This window comes from Ursus arctos, chromosome X (assembly GCF_023065955.2).
Source record: "Ursus arctos isolate Adak ecotype North America chromosome X, UrsArc2.0, whole genome shotgun sequence".
NCBI lineage: Eukaryota > Metazoa > Chordata > Mammalia > Carnivora > Ursidae > Ursus > Ursus arctos.
Window position 1 is genome coordinate 27777635 of NC_079873.1, and position 18417 is coordinate 27796051.

The 18417-nt window shown below is 38.1% G+C and overlaps 1 protein-coding gene across 10 annotated transcripts in view; it reads right to left on the minus strand.

Moving 5' to 3' along the window:
* Positions 1-18417, minus strand: part of DMD (dystrophin) — a 2358181-nt gene that overhangs the window by 2074691 nt on the left and 265073 nt on the right. Inside the window, exon 1 of one of the 10 annotated variants that reach the window (XM_057311158.1) lies at positions 16528-16737. The exons of 8 other annotated variants lie outside the window; for them this stretch is intronic. In XM_057311158.1, the coding sequence (XP_057167141.1) occupies positions 16528-16534 (7 nt within the window). In that variant the 5' untranslated portion in view covers positions 16535-16737. Of the gene's footprint in view, positions 1-16527; positions 16738-18417 lie in introns of those variants that run through there. One more of the 10 variants, XM_057305301.1, reaches the window with a different exon arrangement.

Genomic DNA, 18417 nt, shown 5'->3' on the forward strand with positions numbered 1-18417 from the left:
CTTTCCCACAAGTTTTGGACAAACACAGTCCAAAAGTTTGTCACAGCACTCCTGGAAACTACTATTAAGCAACCATACATGGTGTGATGGTAGCGTTTTCTCTTTCCCATTAATTTTTTTCATCTTTAACCATATGTGATCGGATGCTTACATTTTTCAGATGAAAAGACAAGGCCCAGAACAGTAATGACTACTGCCAAATGACAAATGGCCAAACTGCTGTGTTACTTCTAAGGTTCCTTAACTCTCAAACCAATGCATCTTTTGATAATTGCCCTTATTATTTTCCCAAATAAACTTATTTGACAAAAAATGGATAAAAAATTAAATCAGAAGTGAAACTACTGACAATATGCTTTCCTGGGCTGGATTTTCCCAGAAGTAGACCCTTAGAAGAGGATTTGAATGCAAGTAATTTATTTCAGAGGTGATCCCAGGAAGCACAGTAAAAAAGTGGAGGACAAGAAAATGAAGCCAGCAAAGTATAAATTGATGAATTCATTGTCACTGTGCTCAAATGAGGCTTAATACCACTTGGGAACTCTAGGACACAAAATTGTCTCATGTGAGAGACAAGAAAGATGGGGTATTTGCTACTGCCTCTCACCTATTCCGTGTCACGGGCAATTCCAAATGATCTTACTTCCAGGACACTTTCAGGTAGCCCCAAAGCAAATGGAAACCATGAGACAAAGAATCAAACTGGAGTATGAAGTTGGAGGCATATATGGGAATGGTGGTTTCCCAGAATAGAGGAGAAGGCATCAAGACCCCCTGTTAACAAGGGTCTAGTAGCTGTGCATGCATTGTTAGAAGTATGTCACTTTAATTTCTTTCAAAAGAATGAAATAAACTTGCAAACAGTTTGATTGAAATGACACTGTACTTGAAATCAAAATTTTATAGATTTAATCATTATTATGTTAGCTAATTTATTATTAATTACATTGTATTTGTAGTAGAATGAGCCTTAATACGTACAAACTTTATCAACCTTCAGAGAAGGTCCCATTTTACATTTGAAATGTTTCTGATAAAAATGGGATACTCCTTCAATCAATAAAAGTCCCAGCAAATCCATCTGGTTGGAAAAGTTTTCCACCTGTATCCACTGCTGATGTGTCCCATGTTGGCTAACACCAGCACACTGACTGACACAGTGATGGAAGGTCATTTGTCTATACCATGATCAACCCTTTCACTCTTCCCATGTATTTTAGACCAGCATTATTTCACTAGCTCTGCTACATCAAAGGTTGTAAAGATTTTCCTTTGATTCATCTGGACACAAATGATTATCAAGAGGCATCATTTTTTCAAAAATGGAAAACAAGCAATCATGTATAATATATTCATCTAATATGCAATCAGAGGTTTTGAATGCATTCCTGCTAGAGATTATGGCTATACATTCCCTTACGTTTCATCCAACCCTCCACTGTATCCAAGGTCAATGTTTATTTATAGACTATGCAACAAGTGTCATCACATTTACACTGTTTTGTAAATGTAGACACAATATTTCATTTTCATGAACAATACAATAAAATGTATCATCTTCTTTGGTTACTACAACTCTACAAATGATTGTTTCACTCCCTAATAAATACTGTAATGTGCACAAATGAATTCTGTCAATGTAATTCTTAAACACAGTGCACTAAATTCCACTACATGTGAAAAGGACTGTATATAAATATCCGTAAAGAATGAATAGAAATTCTATGAAAAGCATCAAAATAAATAAATATGCATAGCTCCTAGCTTGTGGCTTCTTGTCACAGAGAACTGTAAAGAATGGATAAATTTTGGAACTGCTTTGCTACACATTCCTGCATCTTTGAATTTTTCCCTCCATAGAGGTGATTTAACAGATTATAAAAAAACTAAACTTGTCCACTTCTTTATTAACTCCCTGATACCACAAAGCTGTGTATTAGAGCAAGGGGGGCTGTGAACATCCCATATCACTGGACACATCCATTGAATTCTTACTCTCTTTGCAGCTGCCATGAACTTGTGATGTGGCCAACTATCCAGATGTGGGCCTGAGGTTTCGGCTATAAACCAATCACATGTTAGCTCCTCTTTTCTCCTGCTGGCATTGTATATCCCCTACTTTCCAAACTCAAATCCTTTTGAATGTGGGGTTCTCATTTCCTAATGAAAATTCCGTGGGGAAATGGAATTGGAGATATACTTTTAACTGCAGGAATACTTTACAACAGCCGTGACATACAGCATAGCTGGGGGACAGGCACAGTCCATCCTTTCCTATGAGTGATAGAAAAAGGAATCAAGGGGCGCCTTGGTGGCTTAGTCATTTAAGCCTCTGCCCTTGGCTGGGGTCATGATCCTGGAGTCCCAGGATCGACCCCCATGTTGGGCTCCCTGGAAAGTTTGCTTCTCCCTCTCCCTCTGCTGCTCCCTGCTTGTGTTCTCTCTTTCTCTTTTGCTCACTCTCTCTCTCAAATAAATAAATAAAATCTTAAAAAAAGAAGGAATCCAGGGACCACATTTTCACTTTATTTTACATTACTGTGTGCCTGAACTTGTTTACCTCAAACGTAACTGTCATTTTACTCTTCTGTGATCCTACTTAATCATTTCATTAAATTATTTTTATTGATTTTTTTAGTGAATAATTTGAGTGAATTAAGACCTCAGGTGGAGGTAATGTGTAAATCACAAAGGAAATAAGCTTTAAAGTACTGTGCTCTATACATTTCCAATATGTAGGGTAACTATTATACTATCAAAGCTGAATATGCCAACTTCCAGCAGCATGGAATACACCAAAACCATAACCTGGCTCGACTTATCTATTAAGTACTATGGTTAGTACACTGGAGTGAAGAAGGGTGAAATAAAAATAATGCTCTCATAGGATTGAAAGAAATCTTATTACCTCTGAATGTGTAATTCATACCAACTGTAAGTAAAATTTGAGTCACTCTTTCCCCAGGTGCTCTGCAAAGGATAAAGCATGAAAGGAGAAATCACAGTCTTCAGGCACCAATGATCTATATAAATAAACAACCTGAAAAGTATACCAGAGATAGCTAAGCATTGACACAGATATGAGAAGGATGCTACATGAGTACACACAGGGGTACATGATTCATCCAAAGATGAAGAGGCACCATTTACACTATCCTGGAGAATGATAAGATGTGCAACAAATGAATATGTGGGAGGAAGAATCGTTTTAGAGTGTGAAGTGGGATCAACATACCCAAAGGCACAAGGCAGGGAAGTGTGTTCCATTCAGACAACTGTTCATAAGACTAGGGTAAGGCAGGGCACCTGGGTTAAGGCCTACCCTTGAGGTTAAGCCTCTACCTTCGGCTCAGGTCATGATCTCCAGGTCCGGGGACGGAGTCCCATGTTGAGCTCCCAGCTCAGCGGGGAGTCTGCTTCTGCCTCTCTCTCTCCCTCTGCCTCTCCCCTGCTTGTGTTCTCTCTGTCTCTCTCTCTCTCAAATGAATAAATAAAATCTTAAAAAAAAGGCTGGGGTAAGACATTCATATCGTGGCTGTAAAACCCGACGACAAGGCAGGAAAACTGTGGTAAGGGGCCTTTTCTTTCATACAAGTTATTTGGATTAGATCCTAAAAACAATGGGGAGCCACCTGGGATTTAACCAGGGGAGTGACATATTAAATCTGGCTTTTGAGAGATATGAGCCTAGCAGCCTCTGTGAAGAGTAAATGGGAAAGACCCAAGACTCACAGGTATGTTAGGGAGCTATCATGGTATTCGGAGTGAGCTACCTGCATCTGAGCTAAGGCAGCATCTGCAGGTGGTCTGGGAAGCAGACAGCAAAGCTCACAAAAACCTAAAACTCAAAGAGACTGGATCTGAATGAAGAAAAAACAATACTTCTCACTAAAGTTACTGCATATGGTTGTTATGTGAATATAATAAACATCAATGTGTTTTGTTAATTGTAAAGCTCTATGCACTTTAGCAATTACTACAACCAAATGCCTATGATTTAGAGATCCTGGGTGTAAAGTCACCCTCTTTGTTTACACACAGCAAAATGATCACAAAATTACTGTTTAAATGTGCTTCTCATATTCAAGACAAAAAGAACATTCTAGGTAACTCATGTAGACTCAGATTTCTAGATGGAGGCACCATTATGTGCCTGCTCTGTGTGAAACCAGGAAGGTGTAGCAAGGAAACTCACTCTGGCAAAGGACTAGAAGCACACTGATTCTCAGCCATCTGTAGAAAGGTTCTTCGATGAACAGGAACAAGAAATATTTGGAAGTAAAATCTAGGTGAGAAATAATCACATTCTAGAATAAACTGCTCAAAAGAATTGAAATCGAAGACTCTTAAAATAGGTCTGTCTTCTTCACAGAAGAAAAATCAGCTAAAATGTCATCTATGGATATGACCTACCTGTCAGTATTCAGCTTGTTCCGTTATCAAGAGTTCAGTTCAATGAAATTAATAAAGTCAACACCAAAAAAGTGATGGCTCTGATTACCACTTTGAAAAAGAATGAACAAAAATGAATTATTTTAATGAGATTAGAAGACTGGGAACATCTATAAGACCTACTGCAGAAGCAGAAGCAGGTAGTGCCCCAAACCTTGATTGTCATTTTAGTTTCCTTCCAAGCATGTAGAGAGAAATCATGCACAGAGTGCGATGTTTGAAATTTGATAAATCTGGTTCAATTTCCAGTTGTCTCACAAGTAGCTTAAAGTCACTGAGGCTCACTTTCTCAATTAGTAATACGGCGATAACAAAACATATGTTGGGGTTGCTCAAAATACTACCTAAGATAATGGATGAAAAGTACCAAGCACTGCCTCTAGAATATACATTATTTTCAATAAACATTAGGTATGAGTGTATCAGCAATGATGTTTCATAACCTAAATTTACTCTCATTTGAAAGAAAAATATTCAAAAAATAACATTCTTATTAACCCACCACAGAAAAACCAGACTTTCTTGAATTTGAACCAAATGAAGAATGAGAAGACAGAAGTTCCAAGAATAAATATGAGGACAACCTGAATGCAATAATAAAGGTATGAAAGAGGAAAAATAAAATCTGATACCAAAAAGAAATCAAAAGTTTAAATTTTGCATGGCCATGCTATTCAACAGTTGGGTACTTGGGGATATTTCTGTTCAGAGAATCAATGAGATGAATTATGCATCACTGTACTTGCTATTATAATAACCGTATCATGCATTTCTTGGCCTTTCTAGACAAACAAAGAGTCTGAGTCACCATATTAGAAGGGACTAAAGACTCTACGTGATTTAATAGAAAAAGTCATACTTCAGTGTTTAGAGACTTCTGTTCTATTCCTGGTCTTACTCCTAACTAGAAGAAGTTTTAAGCAAGCGACATTATCTCTATAGGTCCCAGTTTCCTCATCTGTCAAATTAAGAGACTGGACTAAGTATTCTTTAAGAGTCTCTGGGCTTTAAATTTGAGGCTTCTATAAAATGTATCTATCTAGATGCATGCCGTAAATAAACACAATGCTCACATTCAGAAAAAAAAAGAAAGAATGCCACATCAATAAAAAAATACATGGCATCTCAACAGAAAATTAAGGATGAGACAACAACAATCCCAATACTAAAGATTACATCCATGCGACCAACAAACACTTGGAAGGGCTCTCCAACTCATTAGTCACTAGAAAAAGGGGAATCAAAGGACAATGAGATATTACAGTACAACAACCAGAGAGCTAAAATTAGACAGTGGTAATACTAATTATTGACAAAAATATCCAAAACTTTCATAAACTGATGATTAATAAGTTTGTTTGCCCACATTAAAAAACTACTTAGCATTATCAACTAAAGGAAGGTACTTGGCTATTCAGTAACCCAGCAACTTCGCTTCTTGATATTCACAGAAGTGCATGTGTATGTGCAAAACATACAACAATGTTCAGAGTAGCATTGTTTTTAGAGGCCCCAAGTGTAAGCAATCCACACATCCATCAACAGGAAATGGAGCAAGCGAATTATGGTATATTCGTATGATGACATACTATACAACCCTGAAAATGAATCACAACTACAAGCAACATAACAGATAAATCTCACAAACATTACGACAAAGAGAAGTCAGACACAACAGAAGACATACTACATAGTCCCAATAAAATAAATTTTAGAAATGGCCTATCTATGGTATGTCAGAAGTCAGCATGAAGCTTTTCATTGGGCAAGTATTGACTGAGAAAGGGTGAAACTGAGGTTTGGGGCTGCTGGTAATATTATTTTCTCACTTTGAGTAACCACTGGGACATTCTCACTCTGTGAACATTAAGTTGCACACTTACTGATTTGTGCACTTTTATTTATTTGTGTTATATTTCAATGAAAGAGTTTTAAAAAACCAAGCCACACAGAATTTCTTTCACCTACAAAGGAAAATTGGTCCCATAAAGAATGTTGAGAGGAAAATTTCCTTGCCTTTACCCTATATATCTAAATTACTTGAGAGAGTCAGAGACAGATGGAGATGCACATACATGCATGAATGCGCTCACGTGCGCGCACACACAATTCTACTGTGTGAAGAGGGAAGAGGCATACCAGGAAAGCAAAGAGTAAGGAAGAGGGAGGATGGAGGAATGACTTTCTAGACTATTCCATCATTTAGAAAATATCCTTTTTTATTATTTTTATGTTCAGTTAGCCACCATATAGTACATCATTAGTTTTTGGTGTCATGTTTAATGATTCGTTAGTTGCATATAACACCCAGTGTTCGCCATAACAAGTGCTCTCCTTAATACCCATCACTCAGTTACCCCATCCCCCCTGCACCCCCCTCTCCTCTGAAACCCTCAGTTTCGTTCCCATAGTCCATAGTCTCTTGTGGTTTTTCTCCCTCTCTGATTTCCCCCCTTTAGTTTTCCCTCCCTTCCCCTATGGTCCTCTGTGCTATTCCTTATGTTCCACATATGAGTGAAACCATATGATAATTGTCTTTCTCTGTGAAAAGCCCTCCTGTGTAGTCTCTGAGGTCTAATTCTGTGATGAATGTAAACATAGGTGAAATATTTTCAGGTAGGTTCTGATTAAAGATGTATATAAACTGAGATAAGACAATATGATTATTTCTCTAAAGACAGTAAATGGAAGAGCTCCCAAAGATAGATGTACATAGCCTACCAAGAGAAATAATTGTTGGCTTTCTTTTATAAACCTCCTGAGACAAAGTTTACATGGCCAGCTTCACATAGGTTGAAAAAGGTGCAATCTTGGGGCACCTGGGTGGCTCAGTCATTAAGCGTCTGCCTTCGGCTCAGGGTGTGATCCCGGCATTCTGGGATCGAGCCCCGCATCAGGCTCCTCTGCTGGGAGCCTGCTTCTTGTCTCCCACTCCCCCTGCTTGTGTTCCCTCTCTCACTGGCTGTCTCTCTCTCTGTCAAATAAATAAATAAAATCTTTTAAAAAAAGGAAAAAGAAAAAGGTGCAATCTCATTGTCTGCCACTGACTTTTACAACAGTGTAAAACTCTACCTCTTAAATCTGATTTCAGTGAAGTTAGGTGATGGCTGGTAGGCCACTTCTCCTTATTTCAAGAGAAACTTTATGCTACTGCACTCTTTACTTTGAATTACTAACTATTTTTCACTGAATTTGTGTTCTTTCCCTTCAGCTATCATTTTGGTCTTTGATAGACTTGCCAGTTCTTCTCTATCACACAAATGAGGAACCCTGGAAGCCTCTAGAGCTCATTCCCAAGCTGGCTTTTCTGTCTGGATTCACAGCTGCCACTGCCCTCTGGTAGGCTGTCACTATAGATATTTTTTCTGTCCTTGTCCACAAAAAGCACATTCATATCTAAATTCCTTAGGGACCGTATCTTCATCATCTTGCCCTAGCACAAAACCTGACAGAATTTATTAATACACATTTGTTGGATGAATGGAAAGGAGCAGAAATGTGTCATTTCAGTTGGTGGCCTCTAATCATGTTCCGGATGACCTAACGGAGAAATGGTCTCTGCCCCTTACCACCATGGCCACCAGAGCCAGCCCATGAATGGGTCAGTGGGCAAAGGGAGATAAACCTGAGATTCCTACTCACTGCATTAACATTTCAATCACGGGCAGCCTTTGACTCAATCTCCTCTTTATCGCACTTGTCACAGAACATAAATGAAGTCCTACAACTTGCCTAAATCCAACAAATTTCAGGTTAACATTAACATCATTTTCTTTTTCTTTTTCTTTTTTTTTAAAGATTTTATTTACTTATTTGACAGAGAGAGAGACAGCCAGTGAGAGAGGGAACACAAGCAGGGGGAGTGGGAGAGGAAGAAGCAGGCTCCCATCAGAGGAGCCTGATGTGGGGCTCGATCCCAGGACTCTGGGATCACGCCCTGAGCCGAAGGCAGACGCTTAACGACTGAGCCACCCAGGCACCCCAACATTAACGTCATTTTCCATAATCCAGCTTAATTGGTGCTGTAATGCATAATTCCTCCCATAATACGTAAGACAGAGACATGCACTAGTAAAATCAGAACATGATGGTCCTTCAGATGGTAACTGCACTAATTGTCATGAGCATTTGATAATGTATTGAACTGTTGAATCACTATGCTGTACACCTGAAACTAATACACATCAACTCCACTGCAATTTTAAAAAAGAGAATATGATGGTCCTTATGTTGTATCCTGGGAGCATTACAATCAATTGTAACAATGCCATTAGCAGAGCGGATTGACGCTGCGGAGGTTCCCCCCCGCCCCGCCTACTTTTTCTTCTTTGGTATTTGTATTTGTCTCCAGATTGCCAGGCGATGACAGTATTATTTGGGAACTTTGATAGGCACCATTTACCTTCCAGCATATATGGATAGTGATTCATCTTTGTGCACTATCCAACCTTGGAGTTCAGTCATCCCCCCACTTCCTGTGTAAACGTTTGTCCAGAAGATTATCTCTTCATCTTTACTTTCTATAGTACTTTTGTCCAGACAACATTTTTATCCATTTGTGCATTCCCTGCAGTGCACTTTGGACTCTGTAAGCCCAAAACCCAACAAAATTAGCTTTGTGGAGGCCAGTCATGCTAGACATACACTGGGAATGTCTTACCTTTCAAATTAAATTCACATTTCCAAAAGCAGCGCATATGTGTAATATCTCAGGTCGCCTTGTGTTTATTCAGAAACCTCAATTTATATTGCAATTACTGCTTATGGTTCAAAATGTATAGAGTTTCAAACAAGGGTTCCTTTCAAAAAATTTATTTTCCAAAATTGTCAAAAGAAGGCACCACAACATTACAGCTAACTCTATTTGTTTTTTCATTTCATGTAAAGACAGTGTGAACAAGTCCTAAAAACATTTTTTATTAATATCTACAGAGTGAATTAAACTTGTGAAGGTATATCTGCACAGAGAACCTATACATTTCTTAAGGTTAAAAAAAGTAAAAAGACTTACGTCTTTTAAAGCTTTTAAGCACTATGACCTGTGAATAATAAATGATAAATATGTGTTAATTTATAAAATGTCATTTGAAGTGTACTTATCTCCAACTCCCCCAAATTCAAATTTTCCTTCAAGTTGTGATCCTTTGCTCGTTATTATTTTATTATTTTTTTCCTTTGACCCTAACCTATAATACATGAAGACGTCAGGATAAATGAAACGGCAACACCTATGTTAATGTAGGAACTATGTGTAAGAGCTCCACAGTCAGGCGACCATCTCTGCCCTCTGGGACTTCTAGTTTCCTGAAGGACATCTAAATTACACAAATATTTTAAATACTTTTGGCTACTTGATAACACCTTGAAATATACTTTAAATCAAAGGGAAAGGAAAGTCCCATTTATCTCCTTTCTAAAAAAATGAGTTCTTATTTGCTAAACTAAAAGAGAAGGAATAAGTGAAATAAATGGAAAACCAATTACTTTTAAACCTCTGGGGTTTTTTTTTGCTTTTATCATTTTAATAAAACAAAACAAAACATGGAAAGACACAAAATCTTACCCAACACACTCTACAAAATGCTCAATTTTCAAATAAGCAATAGGCTTGTTTTACTTACTAGTGGTCTTTAGTAGAAACAGACCTAAAAAGAATAACTTGGAAGGACTGTGTACTTTCCTAATTCCCTGAGAAGCTCAGTGATTATGAGGAATGCCAGCCAGAGCTCAATATTCTTACCCTTGGAATCAAGAAAAAGATCAAAATCTTTGATAGCAATAACCAGACCTAAATTTGCCAGGGGTAGAAGTCCTCCTCTTACCAATGTCAGGCAAGAAGCAATCTTTTCCTGCAAAGCGAAAAGCAAGCCAACTAAGAAAAAGATTTGTGTGCCTAAAATTACATAAAATTGACTGGATGGTTGGAAACAATACTTTTTATGAATCTTCTCTCTCTCTCTCGCGCTCTTTTAACTTTACTTACATGTTCGTTTCTATTTCATTCCAAGATAAAGAGGAAATGAACTTGTTTTCACACACGAAACAGCTCCCTTGTGACAGTTTTTTCTCAATTGTCTCTTTTGCCTTCCCTTAGCTTTATCCTCTTCCTCCGTGAGTCGCCCTCATCGCTCCATATCCCTAAACCAATAGGAAGAATTTCCTTCAGACCCTTAAGTCTCGTATCTGTTACCATAGCGACAGGCATCACAAGATAGCTGCTCAGTAACATCCTCATGGAAATAAAATAAGAATCCTATGGGTTTTACAGGAATTTCCAGTGCTACCAGTGAGCAGAAATGATAGTCTGCCCTGGGGAAAACTAAGTGCGGGGATTTTCGTTTCACAATCGCAGAATTTTGGAGACTGTCATTTCTGACGGTAATCCAGAATCCCTTAATTTTATGCTTAGAACCTGATTATGGTTTCTCATATGATTTGAAAAAAAAATCCCTTCTCTTATATCCACGTGTTCAGGGAAATATAAATATCTCACTCTAGCATGTCTTATCAATCACATTCTAACTGCCTCAATGGTTCTTTTATAGTGCAGTGCACAGATTTTCATTTTGCTATTCTTTGATCCCCTCTGGATCACATTTGATCAAGAAAATCCTCATCTTTTCTAAAAGTTGGCAACTTGTCCAGTATTCGGTAAGGCAAAAGCTGCTTACAGAGTTTAAAGACCTACGAAGAGGGGAAAGGATGGCTACAAGAAGTGACTTCCACTCACCTTGCCTTGTTTTCCATTGACTTCTACACTTTCAGGAAGTCTACTGAAATCACAGACTATCTGAACAGGAAACATAAAAATAACTGAATCCGAGCAAATGGATAAGCTCCGCAAAATCCATGGGCCTACACAAAGCAGATGCAAGTCAGTGAGTGCAGAGACCTCCAATTTTCTCCACCTGACATTAAATAATAAACATTCCTCAGCAAGTCCAATAACAGCTAAGGTATTATCCAAGTCCAGTAACAACTAAAATGGCCCCATCGAGATCCTCAGGTGTATATCCGAATCACTTTTCCAAGTCTGTAGTACTTCAGTACTATGGGTGGTCGCAATTCCGTTTGTGGTCTTTTCATGATATTTAACTGTGAACCTACCTTGTTTCTGACACTCGACTTAATGAGCAAGAAGTGAAGTTCTCATACAATTTAGAGATGAGGCCAGCAAACTCTTGCTACCAAGGGCCAGATAGGAAATAGCTTTGGCTTTGTGGCCCCTACGGCCTCTGTCCCAACTACTTCACAGCTGTGCTGGCATGAAAACTGCCTTACACAATACGTCAACAAATAGGTGTGGCTATCTCCCACTGAAACTTGACTAATAGACACTGAAATTGAAAGCTCATGGCATTTTCATATGTCACCAAATATTATCCGTCTTCTAAAGACCTCATCAATGTAAAAGCCATCCTCAGCTGGCTGGCCAAACAGAAAGAGGTGAGGCATATGGGCCACGATTGGCTTACTCCTAGCATGGAGGGTTCCAGAGGAGTTAGTAGAGACATGCGATGAAAGACATGCAAAGGGGAATACTTCTTTTCATGAAACGATTAGGATCACAGATTCTCAAAATTAGAAATTATATCAGACATCTTCTTCAATTTTCTTTAGTGCAGGAAATCAACTTCTAGCCCTGAACACTTTTCAAACAAGGAGAACCATACCTCACAAAGCAGTCATTTCTCCACTTAAACGATTAATTGGAAGATTATTTTTTGTTCTTTGAGAGAGATAAATGAGCCTAATCCCTCTTTTGCATTATAGCCCATTTAATATTTGAAGAAAGTTCACCTTTTCCTTTTCTTGTTCATTCAAACATTCTTCAGCTTTCCCCTTTTCTGGTACCTTCGATGCCCCACAAATGTTGTAGTTCCTAGCATCTTTCACCATCCAGACATTTTTCACTGAATACTCTCCCAAATGTTAAAGTTCCTGAGACCAGGATGTTTCTCTAAAAAAAAAAGTTCCTTCTACAATGTGTTCTTTTTTGTTTCCTTCCTGAAAGGATACATGCCCAAAAACATCTGTTTTATTTTGTTTTGATACCATCTGAGACTATGACTGATATTGAAGCTAAGGCCAACAAAATCATTAAGTCTTTATCAAAGAATTATTGTTAAACTTCAACTCTCTCCCATACTTGGATTGATTTTCGAACCTTAGTGCAGGATCTTATTCTGATTAAGATTCATCTTTTTGGTCTCACTGCATTTTCCAGGTGGTCATAATCCTTCAGTACTTGAATAATTCAATATATTTGTTCTCCTCTCCAGCTAAACTATTTTGATCTTCCTTCATGTTTTGTGTATTAATATTTCACCAACCAAGCAGGGCCAATGTCAGAATTACAGGGCACACTATGAGAAATAAGGTCCAAATCAGATAGTGCCAAATGAATAGAACGACATCATAGTCCTTCAAGAGGACACTTCCTGGTTTACAATGATTCAATTAATGCACTAAAGGCAGAATAATTTAGTTATTTAATTAATCTTTCAGACATATCAAATGGAAAACATTTCTCCATCTTGACTAAATCATAAAAATCACAGCAAATCCCACAGTATAATCAAGATAACTAGCTAAATCACATACTGTTTCATAGAACCTTGGAGAACTGTGGTCTGTATTACCTTTCCCCTCATTCTAAACCAGCCCATCCATCTTCCTCAGGAATTTTTGCTTATTCCCAGTGAGGGGAAAAACATTGCTTATTTTTCTAAAAAAAAAAAATTCCAATGTGAGGAGTTATTTAATATCCCCATCCTAATTATGGACTTCCTTCTTTCTTGCTCATTTTGGTTTGTTAACTCCAGGACCAATTTGAAATACTGTCATGGCACTTGCTTTTTAAATAGTTTTGATTCCTTTGTCAGAATATGTGTGTGTCTCTGGGTGTGTGTGCACACGCCTATGTGGTTTGTTTTTATTTGTTTTCTCCTTCAGATTCAGACGACGTGAGAATTGGAGAATAATAGGAAGAAACAAGCTTCTCAGGAAAAATATTTTAAAGAATTTTTTTTTCAACATGATCATTTTTATTGATGCAGAAACAGCATTTCACTAATATTCAACACATTTTCATGATAAAAGTCACTTGATAAACAAGGAATAGAAGGTGTACTGGTTAGCCAGAGCTGTCACCACAGAATGTCACAGACTGAGTGACTTAAAGAACAGAAATATATATTCTCGGTTTGGGAATGTTTCTTAACTGATAGCATCTCCCCTTGCTCATCTTTCTGGATGCAGGGATACATCTGAAGGTGGGCAACTCAATCTCGAGTTGGCATTTTCACTGCACATTATTCCCGTTAAAGAAGAACTCAGGGACATTACTGAATTAAAAATAATGATGCTTAATTAGATTTTTACCTAAAAGAGGCAAGTAGTTGCTACAGCTGCTTTAACAGTATGGATGCCTTGGGAAAAACAATCTGGGTTTGTAGAGAATCGGGTGAAACCAACAGAGATTTGTACAAGTAACCAATTGCATATTAGCAAATATCTAAATGGTTATCGTCCATTTCACCCGTCCCATCCCTCTCACACAATCTTTCTGTTTTCATGTATTTCTTCCTCATTCCGCCCCCCACCCCGAACCTCTTCAGAAAACACAGAATTAAGCCACTGGGATTTGGAGACTTCACACGGTCCCATCAGTTTGCATGCTAATCATGTTTTCGAGCTGGAAAGACTGGCCAGCATTTCCAACTCTTACAAAGGCATTTATCACGAAGGGGATGCCTGCTCTTCAGGTGTGTGGCCCAAAGCCTTTAAGATTTCATTAATAATCAACAGCTGGTGCCACCTAGTGTCTGTCCTCTCCATTCATCAGTGGAATCAAACACAGAGGACTTCCCAGTCACAAACGAAGCAGCCTGAACTGCAAACAAAAAAACCACAGTTTGGGGAGTCCAGTGGCTGATTTAAATTACACTATCTTCATTGAAAGGAAAACCTTCTTTTTAAAAAGTAACTATGGTAACAGGAGTGTGAGGCTAAGCGAGTTTTTCTCACAGGAGACAATTCACAAAAGGAGAGTCCCATTAAATATGTAATGCAAAAGAGTTTTTCCAGACTCGAATTGTCACTTAAAATGGTTACAAAGTTGGGAAATAAAACTAACAGAAAAGAACTGCAATTGATACAAAAGTATAGACATGGCTGATTTTTGTCAACCAACCAGGAAATAAACCTCTATCAAAAAATTCTCTGCCAGTCTTTGAGCTTCCCAAAGATTAAACAAGTACTGTGACAGACTGTAGAAAAGCACATACAGCACTCAGAAGTATGAACAGGAAATAATTAGGTTGTCCGAACCACATTATTTAAAATATGTTTGCTGCTAAGGCCATACATCCAGAAAATGATTTTCTTTCATGCTCTATGTATAGATTATGGATTTTATATTCACCCACAGTCGTGTATGCTTCAAGGTTAAAAAGTACTCATCCAAATGTATGACTATCTTTCAAAACATAGGTTAGTAATTAATTTGGATGAATCCAAGTAGTATAATTAGCCCATCAGTTTCTAACTGATTCACCACTATTTAAATACATGTTGGTTTAAGTCACTCTTTCTAAGAGGAATACGTAATTGAAAAACATGGACTAACATTCAGGGAAAAAAGTTACATAACAGCCAGTAGTGTTCCTTGACCAGACTGACTGGGATATTACAATTACTACAGAAAAGACACAGCACATATGAGAATTACCGTATACACTGAAAGGTCATACTAGATGTTCATACATGAAAGTCTATTAACTTGGATGATTTAGCTACTCAGGTTATTGGAAAGACTGGGCAGAGAGCTGAACGCTTCTGTATCATACAGATAATTAACAACCGTGCTTTTCACACTCCGGAAATTCTATTTCTATATTATTTGACATGTGCTTTAAACAATCACTTGTTAAAAACAGCTTTGAATGTTTTATTTTCGTCTTACCCTAGTGGTGATAAAAATTACCTCAACATGTTCGGTCCGATATATACTCACTGACATATCCCCATGACAGTGTCTGAAGACAGAATATGGAAACGATGCATAGTTTCCACAAAAAGCTTAAATTGTTCCCCTTTACCCAAAAACTTTATTTTTGGAGCCAGATACAGTCCAGGCTCAAGCTTCATTTGTTTAAAAGTACTTAGAAGTGTAATCCAGTGACTGTATGAGAAAGAAATATTGCAAAACAGCACAAGGGTGCTAAAAATTGTACGCAGGCAAAAGAGAATGTAAGACAAAACTCATTAAGGTTTCAACATAATTAAATACATAAACGCTCCAATTTTCACCAATTTATCATTTTCTGTCATTTTTCATTAACAGCTTTCAAAAAGCCCTATCTGAAACAAGCTGATACAGAGAAATTAAGAGCAGTAATCAAGCGAGAAATGATAGACCAGCTGGGTCGACATCAACTTGGCAAAACGTGAATACAGTTCAATAGCTGAAACAGATGCTGGAGTTGTTGAAAAACCCTGCAGGAGATATTGATGTATTTTCTTCATAGAATGCAGAATGACTGAATAAATGTCAAAAGCTAAAAACTGATGAGGAGAAAAGACTGACAGCCAAACTCCTTACAAAACAGGAAAACGAAGTGTAACAATTTTCAACCCATCCAAACATTCTATACATACTCATTTCTCTCAATGTCTGATTATGCCAATAGATCAGTCAGTCCTTGTAACTGAATAGCATGGAACTGAGCTGGGGTAGATTCCCCCATAGAGCCCCCCACCCCACCCCCCGGTCATCATCTACCTGGAGAAACCCAGACTCTTGAAAAACACTTTATTCTAAAATCTCCTAACACGGATTTCTGTCCCAGAAGTGTTTTCCTGAGGTTGGAGGCAAGCACACCCCCCCCCCCCCAAATCTAACGCAGCACAAGGAAATTTTAAAATCCCTTCTGTAAAAGCAACACTGTTTGCAGAGTTTGAAGAGCTCGGCAACAAACCCCAGCTACCAACAGCTGCTTGTTCAAACATATGCTTTGTCATGGTCAGCTTCTAATTGTATTCATAATGATGTAATAGCTTTAATAATCCTACCTTCCATGCCAGCTGTTTTTCCTGTCACTCCATCATGCCAATAAGTTGGCTGCTGTAACAAATCAAGATAGTGCAAAACAGCATCTTTCTCCTGATTCTGTCATCTTCCTGAAAGCATTCTATTACTGCCGACTGCTGGGAACCAGAAAGTCTATTTGAATTCCAACAGCTCCCCTTTCGCATGATTCAAGTTAGGTTAGGTGGGCATGCCTAACATGATTCTCTCAGTCATTTATTATGCAGCTGCTACAACGTCGGTGTGGTAACCACTCTGACTATCTGATACGTCAGTCGAACAAAACCTACACCTCGGAGCAAACACATGAGCCAGAGCGGCGTTCTGCATTTAACGAGCATTCTTCCTGCCTAAAAAACAGTGGATCTGCAAATCTCTTTCAGTATCTACTCGGTCCTCTGTACAGATGCAAAGCCTTCGGATTAACATCTTTTCCTAACTATACCAAGAGTCGAGTTCCTTTGCCACACATCCTATTATTCACAGAATTCCGGCTGATTTCCCCTTATCTTCACAGCCTTTTAAGGGTAAAAACTCTCTTTTCTGATTGTACTTTTGGAAATGAGGATGCTGCGTGCTCAGCTCCACATCTCGGCTTTATTCTAAAATACAGCGTGCACTTTCTCAAATGGAATTTGCCCCTGTGATTCTATGGAAAATTTTCTAATAAGAGGATTTTTTTTTCTAGAAAATATTTATGTTGCATATTGGAGACATTGAAACTGCTTCTGTTTGTTTCTGCCAAGAGTGGACTTGATACTTGATATTCTGACTTACGGAAATTGCTTTCTTTAGAAAGTAAGACATTAAATTAGCTGACTAACATAACTTGTTTACCAAGTAAATAAGTCTCATTTCAGGAAAATGCATTTGCATTTTAAAGATACCCATGCAAGGGGCGCCTGGGTGGCACAGCGGTTAAGCGTCTGCCTTCGGCTCAGGGCGTGATCCCGGCGTTCTGGGATCGAGCCCCACATCAGGCTCTTCCGCTATGAGCCTGCTTCTTCCTCTCCCACTCCCCCTGCTTGTGTTCCCTCTCTCGCTGGCTGTCTCTATCTCTGTTGAATAAATAAATAAAATCTTTAAAAAAAAAAAAAAAGATACCCATGCAAGAAGCAGTATTTTTTGAATTAAAATTAATACCGTAGAGATGATGGCCATTATCTGAAAGTTCTAAGTATGCCTTTCTTGGGGGATTACCATTCATAGTTTGAAATGACAAAACAGAAATATTTAAGTGTTTTCATGAGAAAAATACTCTAAAGGAGGGGATTGATGAAATCTTTCCCTTTCAACCATCTATCAGATAGATATTCAGTTCTGTAGAAAAGCTACTGCCTAGCCCCACAAATAAGTAAACATGTTGTCGGGACCTACATTATGAAAGCATAAGCAACAATTTATTTAGCATATGTGAGATACATGCCAATGTCACTCTTCTGCAATACTGTTTCCCTAAAGGGTCTAAGTGTGTGTGTATGTATGTATATATATATATTTTCACTATTCTAACTCCACTTTAATTTTCTATTAACAAACACCAATTATCCCTACCTTTCAGGGCATATATAATAATCAGTAACTTATGGTTTATAATGTTTAATTTATAAATGCCAGGAAAAAAAATAGAAAAACAAACTGAGCCCACTTGAAACCACCAAAGTTTCTCTAAAATATACACACGGCTCCATGTAACAATTGTGAAAATACTGATTTACAATTACAGTTATTTAAAAAAAAAGCCACTTTTGCGGTTAGCCTATCCATCTTAGTGGTTGTGAACAGCATAAATAAACATCATGCGGTTTTGTTTCTACCCGTAGCCTCTGCTTACCTCTGCAGCTTCAACTCTTGCCTTCACACTTTATTCCAGC